Genomic DNA, 17187 nt, shown 5'->3' with positions numbered 1-17187 from the left:
CCTGCTGGAACACCTAGTTATGCTACAGATTGTCTCTTCATAAGAAAATGTAATGCATACACCTCCAACATTATCATTCTTTGTTTGTTTCCTGGCATTGCTAGCCTACAAACCAGCTCCCTAAAGCAGGTCATATCACTGGAAGATGAAGGCTGGCATGTCAACAATTTGTTCATGCATGGGTTTCTGATAAGGCATCTGTTCATTCTGCTGGCAAAATAGATCTGAGTGGCAACTTGAACAGTTATTAATTAGGAACTGGAGGATAGGAGATAAATTATTAACTCCCCCTTGGCAGAGGGAAATCAGATAGGGCCGAAGTTAAGAAACTCTCTCTTAGATCTGCCTAGACTTGAAATTGTGTTAGTACCTTTCTAAGTAGCCATTTTTTTAAACCTGATTTGCTAAACAGTTGCTGAGATAGCTGCAGTTCTCCACATAGGCACTTTGCTCCTCATCCAGAGCAGGGGCTAGTCATGGGGTGGTCCCAAGTCACAGACCACCACAGGAAGAGCTGATGGGATGCAAATCAGAATTCCTGGCTAGCTCTGCTCACAACCAAGGCATGTGACTCATCAGCAAGCTGACACCCAACCCCAGGCTGCTGCCCTGGTCTGTCAGTATACGGACAAGGAAAGAAATCCCAGACCTTCTGTTACAACCAAGAGACCAAAATACACTGTTGCGTCCACATGTTGATTCATGCAAACATGGATCATTATGGTGCCATGTCTACACCAGGTCTTAGAGTTAAAAAAAATCACTGCTGCTAGCACTAACGCAGCTCTATTTATGGAAATGATAGTGGAAACTCTAGTATAGATACCGTACCATGCTGTAAAGAGCTATTAGCATGCTGTAAAGAAAATGTAAAAAAAGTGCTATTTGTAGCAAATGTAATGACAATTTAAAATGTCCCCTATATGATCTGCATATGATTGGCATGGGGGTGGCAGTGTTACCCAGAGACTCCCAGATTCTTTTTTTCTTAAAGTGAGAACAATTTCTTAGCCTTGGAAGAAATGTTTCTGTTGTAAAGTTTGGTAACACAAAATGATGGGTAGAAGATCCTCTGTCATGGTCTCTGATAAGACTCAGTTCTTGAAGCAGAGATTCTGACTGCAAACCAGGCATTGATGTTGAGCTGAGATTCCTGACAGCACCTATGGCTGTATAACAATCCCATACTAGAACTGGGGTATACATAAATAAAGCAAGTTTCATTTAGAATGTGCTGGGTTCTATATTACTGGTTTCTCTTCCACTGGGAATTTTGTCTTTAAGATCTCAGTATCTGCCATCCTGAGGCAAAGGACAAACACTCAAGGTCAGAATGGGTGTCAATCAGGAAAACAGCCAACAATATAAATCAGACATTTCAGAGTTGTAACTCTTGGAATATTTCCAACTCACAACTGAAGTGCCTCAATGATTAAAACATAATTTAAAGGCCAAACTTACTGAAAATATTCTGATTTTTTAAAGCATTGTGTATAAGAAAAAATATCAGCACCCCATCACCAATTAAATCAACGCACATAGGAGTGTTGCTATCCCCCAGCCACAAAAAATGTAGTATCACAGGAGTGTGGATAAAGATTCATTTGTTGGAGGAAAAAAATCCCCATAGATCTTGATGAGGTTTAGATGTAGGGGTCAGGTGAGATGAAGGCAGTTTGGCTGATGAGGGTTAGCAAAAGGTAACAAGTACATCACGCAGCTGGCTGCTGCTGCCTCACTACTTCTGGCCCTGGGCTGGTCTCAGCTGCTTAACTTAAAAGGCAGATCAAATAATCAACTGGGAGGTCAGACAAGAAATCATCCCTGGGGGGAAATGCCTGTCTGGGGAAAGCGAGGCTGAGAAAAACATCTGTAGGAGGATGCCTGATATCTCAATGATCCCAGCCCAGTTTGATCCAGTCTTCCTAATCTTTAAAAGTTAAATCTTCAAAATGATCAGCCTTATGGCCTGAAATTCAAAATGACTAAGTATCACCCACCTTCTCAGTCAGACAAATATACACTGAGAAATCAGTAGCATAATCAAATGGCCCAATGCCCGACCTGGTATAAATTGATTGACATAAATTAACACCTGTGATCAATCTGGTCCAGTCAACCTGAGAGTCCAGCTTAGCTGAGAGCCTCCAGACCAGCCCAACCTTGGGATCTGAGAAATTAAACTCCCAATAAGGCATTAGCACAACTAGCAAGATACCTTGAGCCTATGACACTACTTCTTGCCTTATGCTACTACCCACAGCACTTGCTGTGGTGTACAGAGATTCTGTGCATTTCATAAGCAAACCAAAGCCAGTGAAGTTGAACAAGGTAATAAATATTGTATAAAAGAACTGTAATTAACTTCTTAGGGGAAAAAGTAAACAGCTGAACAAAGCCCAGCCCTGCAATGTTCAGATGATAAATAGATTTGTAGTGAGTAATAAAAGCCAATAGATTCAGGTTGCTCAAGAGAGAAGAGGTTTGATTTATACCAGTGTTGATGCAGAGGGTTTCAGATCACCTGTCCCTGCACCATGTAGGCTGCAGTGTCCTAGGATATTCACTCACAGGATAGGATAGGACAGGACAGGTGGTGTTTACCCGCTAATCTCCCTGGGAATTTTGCCAAGGGAAGGAGGCTTTAAATTGCACTTGGGAGGTCTGATCTCCTGCCAGTAAGGCTATGTGGGTATGTTCTGTCAAGAAATAGGGCTGCTCTGCTAGTGCCCTGCTTTTGAGGTCATAATGGTTGACAACAGCCCCCTGCCATGGAGTGAGAGCTGTGGGCACTTTGTGTTGGTGCAAAGCCAAATGGAATGTCTACTGCTGGGACTCTGGGCTGAGTTCTCACCTGTAACATGCTGTGTAAGTGCTGCTTGCTGCTATTATATCAGGTTATTGCAAACACTAATTAAATAGAAAAAAACAAGGGATACATGGAGAGCCAAATTCTGCTGTCAAGTGCACTGAAGTACTTGAGAGCAGAATGGTATAGTGATGTGTAGTTGTTCTTCTATTATTCGGTGTTAAAATATTCAAGGAATGCACATTGAAATATTTATACAGGCTTAATAATCTCTTAGAGACCTTCTGTCTCTCCTCTGCAGCTCTGGCCTCTGCAGACCAAGTAAAACTCACAGGGAGAAACAATGAAAATCTGCATGAAAATCCCTTTACAGACTTCCCTGTCATTAGCTGGGTTTTGCATCCTGGGGAGAAGGCATCAGGGCCCATCTCTGACCTGGCAAAGAACCTGCAGGGGATCCATCTTTGCAGAGGCCCACCACCCTGACATGAACTCTAGCCCCTAGTGCAGGGGCAGGCAATTATTTTGGGCAGAGGGACGCTTACTGAATTTTGGCAAGCCATCAAGGGCTGCATGATAGGCAGCTAGGGGCAGATAGATATTAATTTTCTAAATTTTAAGGGCCCTGCTGGCCAGATAGAATGGCCTGGCAGGCCACATCCAGCCCCTGGGCTGCATTTTGCCCACCCCTGCCCTAGTGGCACACATTTGGCTCTTGAAACCTACTTCAGTTATAAGCCAGATACCAAGCACTCTTCATCATGGCTGTTCCCTAGGAAGCAGAGTAAAGACCCAGATATTATCCCAGATATTATCTTTCCTGGATGAACTCTGTAGAACTGGAGGAGATGAGTCTGCCTACTCCCATCACAGATCACCCAGCTCCTGCCTACTTCCCCTAAGAGAGCCCAGACCTATACAGCATCCAAAGGAAAAGTGGGAGTGCCACAGGGGCAGCTGAAACCCCTTTCCACATGGCAAGAGGAAGACCTACATGAAGGAGGTACCTGCTGCACAGAGATCTTGAGGAATGATTCAGGATGTAGACCACTGCAAAAAGGGATCCAAGCTGTAGCAGAATCATCTTTTCCATGGGAGTTAAGTGTGTTTCCAATGGAGCACTACTACAATATTCCTACTAAAAAGAAATATGAGTTGGTGCATAGGTATTATCTGGAGGACATGCTTCTTACTGCACAGTAGATAAGTCACCCAGCCAACTTTCCTGCACACCTAGTTGAATTCAGCAGCATGGAGCAACGAATAATCACTGTCCTTCCTCCATGGTCACCCTCTGAAGCTGTTTTGCACAGTGTAAAGTCGACCAGTTCCAAAGCAAGCAGAGCTGTTCATCCAAAATGCTGTGATGTTTCAAACGTTCATCTAGCATCACAATCTCCTCTTTACCTGGGGACTTCTTATCTTTAAATTCAGTGAATCTTATATTTCAGACCAGTGATTCTCAACCTTTTTAAACAAAAGGCACACCTCAGAAAATGCCAGCTTTTAGCCATTTGTTGACTATGGAAAAATAGTAGAGCAATTCTTCTGTTGCAAAGTAGTCAGAAAGATGACAACAGGTCAGAGTGTTTTTGACACAGTGGATTCCTGTTTGAAATCTCTGGGTTTGTTTAGTGAATCATGGGTAGGTGTTTGTACTCCTAATGTTACACAACACCCTACATCACCCTAGAAAAGATCTCATGGCACCCTGGTTTAGAATCATTCTTCTGGACACTTGAAACTTTTGCAGCCTTTCCAAGTGCCTTCATAGCTGTATTGGGGGTTTACTTAAATGCTTCCAGTAACTCACAGGTTGCTCCAAATTCAGTAACTGAGTAACACAGATCCCTGCATGTTCCATGGTTTGCGATATAGATGTGTATAGGAGTATCTCTGCTTTGTACAGTTGTACATCAGTTCTGCTCCCACTAATGTCAGGGCAAGTTTTGCCATTGTCTTTAGCAGCAACAAGACCAGCCCACTGTCAGAATGGATTTTGGTTACAGAACTTAAAGCAGACATTGCCCGTTTGGCCCAGGTGGATCACCTACTTGCTTGGATGTCCAGAACACACCTTGGTAATAAAGAGGCTAATACTGGCTGAATCAGCTGATAAAGCAGCTCTGGGGCTAATCAAAATACAAAACAGGCTAAGCAGTTACCATCTTACCCTTCACATGACTCTTGCTTTCCCCCATGCAGAGCTAAGAAAATATCTTACAATTTCAACCCCCTCCAACCAGGCACTCATCATATTTGAAGAGGCAGAGCCCACATATCTGAAGAAACTAAATTAAACAACCCCTAGCTTGCTCATCTTCAGGGCACATTGCAACATCTGTTTCCCCAGGTTTTTTACTGAGGTTGTGGGTTAACACTGGACAATTCTCTTGAGAAATGGGAGGTTTACTTTTGGTAGGCTGTGTTTGCATTTTTGTTGGCATGGGCTCAGCCTGAACTATCTGCAACAGATCGAATTGTGTGTTCACGTGGGATTCTGGATTTATTCTGTACAGCAGCGAAAACTGATATCAAGGAATAAAAACAAATATTCCAGCAAACATGTATGTGTAGGGGAGCAAGAATGAAAAGGAAAACAGAGCTTTGATGGGTAAAAAAAGATGGCTGTGGTATTTACCCCAGGTAACGCGCACAGACTCCTGACAGTTTCAGCTTCCTGGATTTGATAAAGCTGGAAAAAAAACATGTTAAAAACTAATTGGGAAAGGTAGTTAGCCATGTTAGTCTGAAATCAGGTAGATATGAGCCTTATAGACTAAATCAGAGATGCATCAGCTTTTGTAAGTAGCGAGTTTACTTCATCAGATGCTGTGAAAGGACTGCAGAAAGCAGAGCTTTTAAATAGAAAGCAGCAATTAGAATACAGAGGGTACTGGATAGGGGAAGAAAAAGGAGGCGGCACTGCTGAGAAAGGCAAGGTGAACAAGAGAGAGAAAAACAAAGCAGTTAACCCAGCAAGGGACAGAGGATTATAAAAGCTTCTGATTTCCAATATACCAGCGTAATTTAGGAGTAAGTCTACTGAAGCCAGCAGGAGTGCCATAAAATCAGTATGTTCAAAAAGGAGAATCAGGGCAAGTCTCATGTGGGCAAGTCAGACCTGTGTCTAATTTGTTTCCTTTAATATTTTCTACCTCTCCAGTCCCCCCAGTGGCAACAGTGGTGGGAATTCCAGTATAGATCAGCAATGTTGCCAACTCTCATGGTGTTTTTGAATCTCATCGTATTTGATGTTTCTCTGAAAGCCACAGTTCCTGAAGGCATGAGATGGCTGCAAATCTTAGCTACTGGTCTTTAAAAAGTGTATTTCTAGCCTTCATGGTTTCACAGAGATGCTTGAAAACGTAAAGCACTGACCTAAAGGTCAGTAAAATATCCCACCCCCTATCATCTCATCATTTTAGGGCCTCGCTCGTGATTTGTTCATGCTGGACCAGCCACTGGCACATTCAGGACTCTGTCATCTGAGCCCACTCAGAGGGAGTCAAAATGATGCTATCCATGCACAGACCACAGGTGTCAGTGCAACATAGGGCTATTACCAGTTAACGCTGCCACCTTTCCCCCTCGGACCTGTGGGCCAGATGACATGGCTTTGTGGGCTGGATCAGGTCTGTCGCCTGGAGGTTGAGCACTGGTGTATACAGTGCAGCTATGCACCTGAGCCGAGTGCCAGCCCACTGTGGTTGTTAAAAGCCCAAGGGTGTGCCGCAAACACACATCATCCTTTTTTTGACTCCGTTTCTAACAGGGATGGTTCCCACCTGCCCTGGCTGCCTGAGCACCAGGTCTGCAACTCCATCAAAACAGATTCCTGGGAGCTGCCAGTTGGCTGCTCTGCAGCCAGAGCAGGAAACATCACCCGCTGCTTCCCTCCTGCCCAAAGCAGGTCCCAGGGCTGGAGGCTGCAAGGGGGAGGAGGCTGTGATTACTCCTAGCAGCCACGGTTCTTTGGGTAAACCTGATATCGTGTATTAGACCAACTCAAATAGTTGGAAAAAATTGTTCTAGCAGCCGCTGCACTCCCCTTCCTGCTCCTTTATGCCACTGCTGCCAAAGGCTGGGATCTGATGAGGCCACAGCTGGCTCCTTAGTCAAAGCTGCTCTTTCCACAGTGAAAGGCCGTGAGGAATGAGCTGAGTGAAGAGTTTGAGTTTCAGCTCCCCCAAGTGCTCCGGGAGACTGGAGGTGGCTCCTGAACACGGAGCCGGGAATGAGGAGCCCACTTGGGCCTCGGGGAGCCCGACCCAGTCCCTTTGTCTCCAGGCAAGGCCCTACCACCACAGAGGGCACGCAGACGCCCTTGGCCTGCGTCCTGGCTAGTGACCAGCAGGGAGGGAAGCTTGTCCTGCAGGCGCCCCTCAGCTGGGGGGTCTCAGAGCATCGGAAACACCCTCTTCGTGTTGCATCGGGCAGGCCCACCTCACCCGAGGGGAGCGGTGCTGGGAGAAGTGGGTGAAGCCAAGTGGGAGCCCCACAGCCAGGTGCGGGGGGGGGAGGAAGCGGCGGTGCGTAGCCCGCAGCCAGGCGGACCCCCCAGCCCAGCGCGGGCCAAGCCGTGCACGCAGGCGCGCGCCTTCCCCCGCCTCCCGCCCCAGCCCGAGCCCGAGCGAGCGTCCTCCTTGCAGCCGGGCGCCGCCAGCCGCAGCAGCAGCAGCAGGAGGAGGCAGGGGCGCGCGCGGCGCCACGGGGCAGCCCCAGCATGGAGGGGGGCGCGTACGGGGCGGGCAAGGCCGGCGGCGCCTTCGACCCGCAGACCTTCGTCCGGCAGCCGCACACCGCCCTGCGCCTCGTCTCCTGGGTGAGCGGCGGGAGGGCCCCGGGCGGCGGCTGCGGGTCTCGCGCCTCAGTGTGCGCGCGCGCGCGTGTGTGCATCAGCTTCTGCGTGTGTATCCTTACATTTGTGTGTGTGTGCATCTGTCCATTTGTGCATGTGTCTGTGCGCGCATGCAGCTGGTCGCGTGCGCGTGTGTGTGTAAATCTGTCCACTTGTGCACGTGTCTGTGTGTGTGCGTGTGCATCTCTCCATTTGTGTGTGTCTGTGTGCGCATGCATCTGGCATGCGTGGGCTTGTGTACATCTGGCCATTTGTGTGTGCGTGCCTCTGTGTGTGCACGTGTGTGTGTATGTCTGGCACTCACGGGGTAGCTGTGAGTAGAACTTGACTGGGAGACATTGAACAGCGGGGGAATGTCCTTCCTTTTGTGGGTGGGTGCGAGCCAGCCGGAGGAGGAAGGCAGCTTGCCCAGCATTTGAAGGGCCAGGGAGTTGCTTTCCTCCCTTCCCCCCTCCTCCTCCTCCTGGGCCTGGAATATTCCCCCCCCCCCCCCCCCCCCCCGACATCAAAGTGGGGAGAGGGAAGCTGTCTCTGCGAAGTGACCTCTAAGGTAGGGAGGCAGGCAGGCGTGGTGGTGGTGTGTTCTCATGGAAACCCCAGCTCAGGTTGCTTTGCATTCCCAGTCAGCGGGGTGGGACGCAGGCAGAGTGGGGACGAGGGTGGGGCACAAGCCCTGGAGCAAACCCCCAGGGACAGGGCTGCAGACAGCAGTGAGCAGTGGGACGTGATCCAGAAGAGAACCCAATCCAGGGGGTGAACTGAGGGGAAGGGCAGGAAAGGATTATAGGGGCTGCTCCCCAGCCCCCCCCCCCCCAAAAAAAAAAACAACAACAAAACCTTGTGTCCTTTCCATTGTTCATTTTAGCAAGAGTAGTTTCAGGGCAGAGATGGATGTAGTTAAAGGTGCAGGGAGAAGAAATGTTGTGAGGAGACATGCAAAAATATCAAGATGATTCTGCATTTTAGCTTGTTTTTCTCTTCTTCAGCCTCCAAACATGTGCCCTGGTAAGTCCTGCTACTGCTGGCTGGACGAGCTGATCAGAGCCATGAGGGTGGGAGTTAGTTGTAAAAGATTATGGGGGATTCTGCATTTGATCCTCCTGTCTACCCTAACATCCCCTTTGCATTTAATTCCTCCCCCATCACCCTCCTTCATTTGTTGGGGTTTGGGTCAAGGGGGAGGGAGGTTAGCAGCAGGGAAAGAGGGAGAGGTCCTTGCAGCCTGTTTCCCTGGGTGTGTAAGGGGAGGGGGGGAGTCTTCCATCTTGTGACGCTGATCCCATGGCTGGGTCTCTGGCAAGAAGGTCATTGGGATTAAGGGAGCAAGCTGCAAACAGAGCTAGAGGGAGGGAGATTTGAGGTCTCAGCTGGGACTCCAAGGAGAAGGGGACCAACAGCATGAAGGGGAATGTGGTAGGAGAGGACATGTGTGTATGTACACACACACACGTGAGGGGGCACATGCACACACGTGTACACACAACAGGGTATGTGTGCACACAAACACATGTACACCCTAGCTGCCCCACAGCAGCTCCCTGTTTTAAGCAAAATAATGCATGCAGAAAACAATCCAAAGGGAAGGTGACTTAGGGGTGACATGTGTGACCAGGCTGGCCAGCCTGTTGCCCCAGCCCTGCTGCGCACCCACATGGAGGTGCTCGTTCCTCCAATAGGCATAATCTGTTTTTGTCAAACAAGATGCCCATTCTGCCTGATTGCATGTGCCTGGGAGGGGGGTCAGAAGGAGAGAGGGTGGTAGATAGCCTGGAGATAGCTCTGGGCATGATTAATGTGGTCTGTCTGTCTGGGCCTATTTAGCTGTACATCAGGATCATTAACTGAGTGAGGGAAAGGGGTTTCTCTGGTAAATCTCCTGGCATGCAACTGCTAATGAAATCTGTTGTAAGGGTAGTGGAAGCATCCTTGCCTGCATGACCTGGCCCCAGTGGTGGAGAATATGGTGCCCAAGGAGGCTGGACATGACATGACCTACAAGGACTTTTACACCCCCAGCCTCTAAGGCAGAATTTCCTCTTTTTTTCTGTAGCTATGATTTCACTCCGATACTGCAGGGTTCTAGCTTCCCAAAGGCTTGAGGGAGATAAAGCAAGAGATGGTTTCATAGTAGCTAGGATCAGGAGGGACCTGAACAGATCATCTAGCCTGACCCCCTGCCACAGGCAGGAATGAATGCTGGGTTCACAAGACCCCAGACAGGTGATCGTCCAACCTCCTCTTGAATATGCCCAAGGTAGGGGCGAGGACCACTTCCCTGGGAAGTTGAAAGACATTTGACCACAAAACCACAATGGTTTCTATTAGGAGCTTCTTTCTGCTCCAAAAACCCTACTGGCTCCTTCTCATACTTGCTCCACAATGGTTCCCTAGCTACAGCAGGCTACCTTGGGTGTCCACAATAAAGCTAAGCCAATCTGCACCTGTGTGATTGCCAGCTCTCTGATTGACCTTGAGATAGGATAGAATGGGATTCATCCATTCGTGACTGACTTTCATTGCAAATAGCAATACCAAGGGTCAACAAGGAGAGCCTGCCTGATGTATTATGGGTGCAGCGGTCAGATTCTCTCTCAGCCTTCATTTTGCTTAACTAAACAAGCTAGGTAATTTTGGTCTTCTTTAAGATAAGCTTCCCATTCCCCTTGTCACCTGAGTAACCCTTCCCTGTAACAGCGCCAATTTGCATTTGCCATTCCAGAACATGGGCAATCAGAAATGTACACAGATGAGATCTCAGCCATGTCTTAGACAGTGGTATTAATATGTCCCTTTCTCTCTATTGGAAATACCCCTTCTGACATCCTACTTTTGCCTTTTTCATGGGTACATCCTGTTGGGGCTCATCCTGTAAGTAGCTAGCACACTTAAGTGTTTTTCCTCCTCATTCACATCCAACTGATAAACTTCCTCCCAGCTTACAGAAGAACTTACTGGGTTTAGTCCTGCTGTGCATGACCTTGCACTAAGGTCATGCTGTGCTTTCCCAGTATCTGATGTGAAGCACCATTGGTGTGTGTGGCACTACACCAACACTGATTGAGAGCTGGTGCCTTCTTGCTGATGCTTGCAGTCTAGCATGGGTGGGTGCTGCCTTTAATGGATGAAGCATAGTAGGGGTCCTAGAAGATCCTATCTGTTGCTTCTCATTAAAGAGAAGCCTCTGGTGATAAGTTTGCAATGCAGGGGGCTTGTGCCTTGTGGAGATGTTGGCATTTCTTCTCTCTTCTTTTTGTGGTCAGATGTCTTTCTCATTCTTATACCACTTTGTGCAGATCCTTTCACAGCATCTGATGAAGTGAGCTTCAGCCCATGAAAGCTTGTACTCTGTATATATGTATATACTCTGCTTCAGTTAGTCTATAAGGTGCAACCATGTCACCTTCTGAATGCTGGAATATCCATCTGGGCACTGTAGGGAGGAAGCTCAGATATCCAGAGTGCTTCTGACAGTGAGAGCAGCAGCTCCAAAGATGCAGGGGAATGGGAACTAGTAGCAAGTGGGCAACAATTTAGGGTTCTTTCTTTACACTTGGTGAAAAGTTAGATGAATTTGGGGCTGGTGACAGGTGTTGGCTCAGCTGCCCTGTAGAACAGAGTTCTTTCCCTACCACAGTTTATAGCTGCGGTGACAGCACAGGCACTGTTCTCCATTGATATCCATCCACCTGGATAAAACTCTGCCTCTCTGTTGAGACTTGGCTTTGTCTGTGCATGTGGAGCTGTGTAGTAATGTGGGGACTTGTCTGTTGATAGCAAGACCAAGGCACCCAACCCATTTCACACAGGCTGCAGCCAGACACCAGTAGCACTTTCTGCTCCCTTAGCAATTTAGTTAAATAACCTCCAGCATGTTAATTAATTAGTACCTCTGTGCTACCAGCAGGGAAACTGGGGCAAAGAGAACTTAGGTAACTTGCCTGTTTCACCTGGTGAGTGAGCAGGGCTGAAAATAAAAGCCATGTGTTCCAAGTTCCTGTCTGGTCACTATGCTGCCCTATGCTGCCCCAGTCCTTATGCCACCATCATTCTCTATGCCATCATCAAAAGTGTACTTCCCCCATTCCCATCCATCCCACTTTTGTTTAAGCAGGGCTTTTTCCTATTAGAAGATCTAAGAACCTCCCACTTTTGCCCCTTGTAGTGTAGCCTCCTTTGTGGTAGCCCCAGTGGCAGTCCAATGGAGATAAAGCCCTAGGTTTTTTACTACAGTCACATAGATTTAGGTGAGGCAGTGGTTAAAATGCCGGTGGCTGCATGCTCAAGTTCCCACAAGCATTAGGAGCGCTGGGAAGCTTTGTAGGCAGCAGTTTAGCGTGGGTACATCTGAGTAATCCAGTCACGCCCTGACCTGGGACATTCACTGAAAGCAGCGATTGAAAGTTGAAAGACTCTTTGTCCCATTCCCACTTAACCTGAGCTCACCAGGTGCTCCTCATCCTTACCTTTCGGATACCAAGCCATTCCTATCTGCTAGCACAAAACTGACATCAGCTGTTTTCTGGGCCCCTGTAAGTCTCTGAGGAAGGATGTGACCTGTACGCTCTGAATTTGGCTCCATAAATTAATAAAATGGTACTTGAGATCAAGTGTATTGCTTATTGTTCAGGGCTTTTCCATTCCCCGGGAATGTTTAATTCCAGGGACCAAAACACTATTCAATTTAAAAACACACAAGCAGCTTGGTCATGTCTCCGTTTTAGAAATAGGGTGAGGTAGGTAACTTGATCCTGGGTGTTTCCAAGAGCAGCTGCTTGGAGAAAACAGCAAACACGAAGTTGCTACACAGTAGGACAAACAGTCCCCTCCAACATGTGTGAGCACTACCCCTCTGGGGAATTGTCCAGCTGAGGGTAATGAAAGCAGCTCTCCTTCATGTCTTTCTTCTTTCACCCCAGGCTGCTGTCAGCCTTTGTTTATTTGTATCACCGTTGTCTCTAGAGCAGTGGTTCTCAATCTTTTTTGTATCAGGACCCATTTGTAAACATTGATGGCCAGTCCCAGCCCAGTGCCCCTCACTCCTAACCTGGTGCCTCCCAGCCCCCCAGTGTGTGGGGCAAGGGTGTGTGCGTGGGGCATGGGAGGGCCCCAAGCAGCTCTCAGGCTGGAACTCTGCCAGCCTGCAAGGGAAAAGCCACCGTTTCCCACATTTTTCTCCTTTAAAGGAGAATTCATTTTTAAAGTTTGTTCTCAACCCTTTCATATATTCTTGTGACCAACTTTTAAGTTGCAACCCACAGGTTGAGAAATGCTGCCCTAGGGCAGTGGTTCCCAACCTTTTTTATACTGCAGATCCGCACAGGAGTGGGACGGGGCACATGGAGCTGGCTGCCTCCTTCCTGGGGCTGCCCCGCCACCCAACTTTAACCCCTTATCTGACTGCTGGTGGCAGAAGCCGTTTGCTCGGTAGGACAGATGGGGGTCTGAGCAGAGGGCTTGTGCCACAACCTGGCAGCCAACCCTTTGCAGCCCAGTACCAGGCTGTGGCCCAGTAGTTGAGAAACTGCCCTAGGAGGTCTCGCCCTGAGATCAGAGCTGGGTTGTGCTACCCACACACTTAGAGCAAGAATCAATCCCTGGCTTGAACAGCAAGTGGCCTAAATAGATCAGCTAGATGAAGGGCAGGAGGGGATGAGGACAGACAGAAAGGTGCTGTGACTTTCCAAGGTCAGTGGCAGAACTGGAAGCAGAACTCAAAGTGATGGACAAACAGTGAAATTGCAGTGAGTTGAAAGGGGACAGGGATTTACCATGAAGCAGCTGACATGCTCTAATCCCTCCATCTGCCCGCTCTTAGCCAGTGGTAAATGAAAGCTTGAGAGGGGCTGCTCACCCTGACTGAAACAGAACTCAGTTGCTCTGGGTTAAATTTTCATTTACCAAGGCGTAGGAAAAAAGAGATGTCTACTCCATGGTAAGCCAGCACCCCTTTTACCCCGCTTTGCTTCGATTATTTGTCTGTAGTCAGAGTCTCCAAACATCCCATCTCCTACACACTGCATCAGGCTTTTCCTCAGCCCTACAGCTACAGAGCTGGTCCAAACTGGAGTTAAACTCAGTGATGATTTAAGTGGGGGTAGAAGCTGCACCTGGAGATTAAGTTGGCCAGTAGTGGGGGTGGATGTGGTACGGCATAGTCTTTACATCATATTTGAGGAACAGAATTTGACTGCCATTCACAGGTGTATTGGCAGTGGCAGTTATACCATGCACACCAGGAGAGGAGTATTCAGAAAGTGCTGGGGATGGTGAAGTGTGTGTGTGAGTGTGTGTGTGTGTGTGTGTGCGCATGTGTGTAGGAACAGCCTTCTCCCACAACTTCACATTCCCTTACACACCCCTCCCTTTGCCCCCTTGAGGCAAGGAAAGCATACTTGTCTTCATAGATCCTCACTGACTTGCTCACTTAGCTCAAACAACTCCATGTTGCTACTTCAGGTGTAAGATGGTTGGAAGTCTGCTGTAACTTACACTCCTTTTCTGTCACAGCCAAATTCAGCATGGAAATTTCCACTCATATTGTACCTACTTCAGGCTGCCGGTTCTATTTGCTAAAGGGTTTTTGCTCTCATCCTTCAGACTGGTTAAAATGGGATTCAGTTCTGGGCTAATGCATACAGATTCCCAGTGACTTCCCAGTCTCACTTTGTTGGGAAAAGGAATATTTAGTAGTCCAGTAGTCTCCATGTTTGTGGTCTCTTGGCTATTGGGGTTCTGCTGAGAATAATTATGAGTGCTGTGAATGATATCTGCCTCATCTTGGTTACATGATTACACTGCAGCCACCGCAGCAGCTTGCCATGTGCCTTCTAGACATGTCAGCAGATAGGCCAAAGGGAAGGCAGTAGCATAGATAACGTAGTTAGATTTGATTAAAGCACGGGATGCAGTGTTTCATGTAATCTTATTCTCAACATTCATCCAAACAGGCTTGCTTGGGAGCCCTGTCACATGAACTGAGAACTGGCTGAGACATGTTAAACAATGAGGAAGGATACACAGCAATGGACTGATTTGGTTAGATGCCTGGTGGAGTACAGCAGGGGCTGTTGTCAAGTCAAGTCTTATTAAATATCTTCAGTAATGATCTGGAAGGGGGAGCAGACATCATCTTAATGACATTTGCAAATAATACTAAATTGGCCAGAAGTGTCACTGAGGACAGAGAAGTAGCACAAAAGGCTCAGCAGCAGTTAGGCATCTGAGCAAGGAAGTAATATAATTAGACTTATCTTTGGAAAATACAGGCCAATGTGCTTATGGAAAAAAATTATCCAAAGGGGAGAGAGACACTAGGGAAGCAGCAATGTTGAGGGACTTTATGGTGATGGTGAAGAGCAAATTATATGTTAATTTGCAATAGGATTTTTTTGTTAGCAAAGAGGGCCAGCGTGATTCTGGGCCGTGAATGTGGAGCTATTTGCCTGGGGTGCTATAGGAACAGCACATCCTGCATTCATACAGTGGTTGGCGGGATAACCCTCGATGGCCCTTCCAAACCAATGATTCTGGGGCGTCTAGAGATAATAGCTCTCCATAAAGTTTGTGATGCTGTATCTGGAATACTGTGTTTGTTCTGGGTACCTCACAACCAGCAACCTACTGATGAATCAGAGAGTTCTTCCAATAGGAAAGCCAAACTGATAATTAGTCCCTGCAGCCCTCTTATGGGGAAGGAGTAACAGATTTAAATGTGCACAATTGCAGTGTTGAACACCAATTAGTGAGGAATATAATACCCATTTGGAAGCACTTGAACGGTAATGCTAACAAAGGAAAGGAAAGTTAAGAGTGATGCAAGGATGTTGTAACTGATTTATGGGATGAAATCTGAAAGATCTCAAAGAGCAGTGCGATCCATGCAACTGGCCTGAGGCTCTTACAACTGATTAATGGGGTTTTGATAAATGGGTCTCTTTAATTCTAAGGGGAATTGGGCATCTGGGTCCCTTAGGGAGTGTTGAATATCTCACCATTTGTCTCCAAATGAAACTAGTAGATGCCACAGCACTTGGAATATTTAAGCAGCATTTAAACAGCCCTAGAAGTGGTATTGTTGGTAGACTTCTGCCCTTTCCAGGCTTAGGTGATATGATATGATACACCATTTGTGTCTGTGAACTTAAAGTTGGAGGAGAGATGGGACACTTCACTGGCAGTTGAATTGGGTTGGGCTGCTGAGAAGGAACTTCCATGGGAGCTAAACTAAATCTTTTCTCTGTTAGAGACAGCTTGCGCCCCGCTCTGGCAGGAGGTAACAGGGTTAATACTAGAGAATCAGCAGCTAATCTGTGTGTGTGGAAAAGTGGGCCAGCTTGATTATACCATTTCAAATATTATGGTAGGAGCAGAGCATAGGGATTCAGGTTGCAGAGCTGGTCCCCTTTCTCTCATTTTGAGTCCTGGGTTAGGCAGATGGCCCAACAGCTCCCCTCCCCCACAGTGGCATTCTGGAGAGGAATCAAGGACAAAATGGGGCATCAAGACCAGCCTCTCTCCCTCCTTTCCAGAGGTGTTCATCCCAGCTTAGGGCTCAGACAGTGCCATCATGGTGGCGTGTAGGAACCTGCCTGCTGCCTGCACCCATCCTGGATGGGTGGATGAACAGAGACATTCATTTTCTGAGGCTTAGTCCAGTTCTTGAGTGACATTTGCAGAAAATCACATGTATTTCCTGCAAAACTAATTAAACAGAAGTAGACGCTATAATAAATGCTTCTATTTCAGGCTCTCTCAAGCTTTCCAGGAACTCAAGTGGCAAGTGGCTGAAGGAAAAGGAATGCCAGACAGTATCTAGCAGGATCTTTTCTTCTCTTTGCTAAAATAGATTTACTTTTTGGTTGTTACTGGCTCAGACATTGGTGAGATTTTTGCTTTGTTCTATCCAATGCAGATTTGATTTTAAAAACTATGCAGAATATTATGTTGTGGTGCAAATTTTCTTTTTCTAATTTAATAGAAAGCGGTTTAGGACAGGAAGAAAAAGCAGGCAGTGTTACAGAAAGCCTTGTGACCGGAGGGGATCAAGGCAGGTGGTGTGGCAGACTTGCTGTGATTGGACTATCTTGGGAGATCAGTGTAAAGCATTAAGGAGCCAAAGCAGCACTGCAGATCCCTCCTACAATATGCAAGGAATTCTAGTGTGTTGCTGAAGGTTGGCAGGGTTGTGGAGCCATCACATGATGCTCAGGAGGCCTTAAATCACTGCCGGAAATTGGCAGCCTAAGGGAAGCAAATCACATGACACGCAGAAGGTTCTGCTGTGCTGTCTGTACAGTTCAGTTTGTGGTGCTGGAGGGACAAACATGTTAAGTAGAGAGGCTCCCTGCTTTTGTTTAAAGCAACTTAAAAACAACACACACACACACACACACACACACTATCTAGCATAAGCTTTCCTTCATACACCTTATACCACATTTAAAGCCCATGCACCCGTTACAATTAATGCACCTGTACTCCCGTGCACCCATCTGCAGTTCTTTCCCTAATCCAATCA

At 47.3% G+C, this 17187-nt stretch overlaps 1 protein-coding gene across 3 annotated transcripts in view; it reads left to right on the top strand.

The window, feature by feature from the left end:
• The first annotated feature begins 7407 nt into the window (after positions 1-7407).
• The window catches only part of SYNGR1 (synaptogyrin 1), a 35567-nt gene continuing 25787 nt past the window's right edge, over positions 7408-17187 (top strand). The window contains exon 1 of one of the 3 annotated variants that reach the window (XM_014607793.3): positions 7408-7634. In XM_014607793.3, coding sequence (XP_014463279.1) covers positions 7536-7634 — 99 coding nt within the window. In that variant the 5' untranslated portion in view covers positions 7408-7535. The remainder of the gene's footprint in view (positions 7635-17187) is intronic. The other 2 variants (XM_006262363.3, XM_006262364.4) reach the window with 2 other exon arrangements.

This window comes from Alligator mississippiensis, chromosome 4, assembly GCF_030867095.1.
Source record: "Alligator mississippiensis isolate rAllMis1 chromosome 4, rAllMis1, whole genome shotgun sequence".
Lineage (NCBI taxonomy): Eukaryota > Metazoa > Chordata > Crocodylia > Alligatoridae > Alligator > Alligator mississippiensis.
Note: the sequence above shows the minus strand (reverse complement) of the source record. Positions and strands in the feature narration are given on the sequence as shown.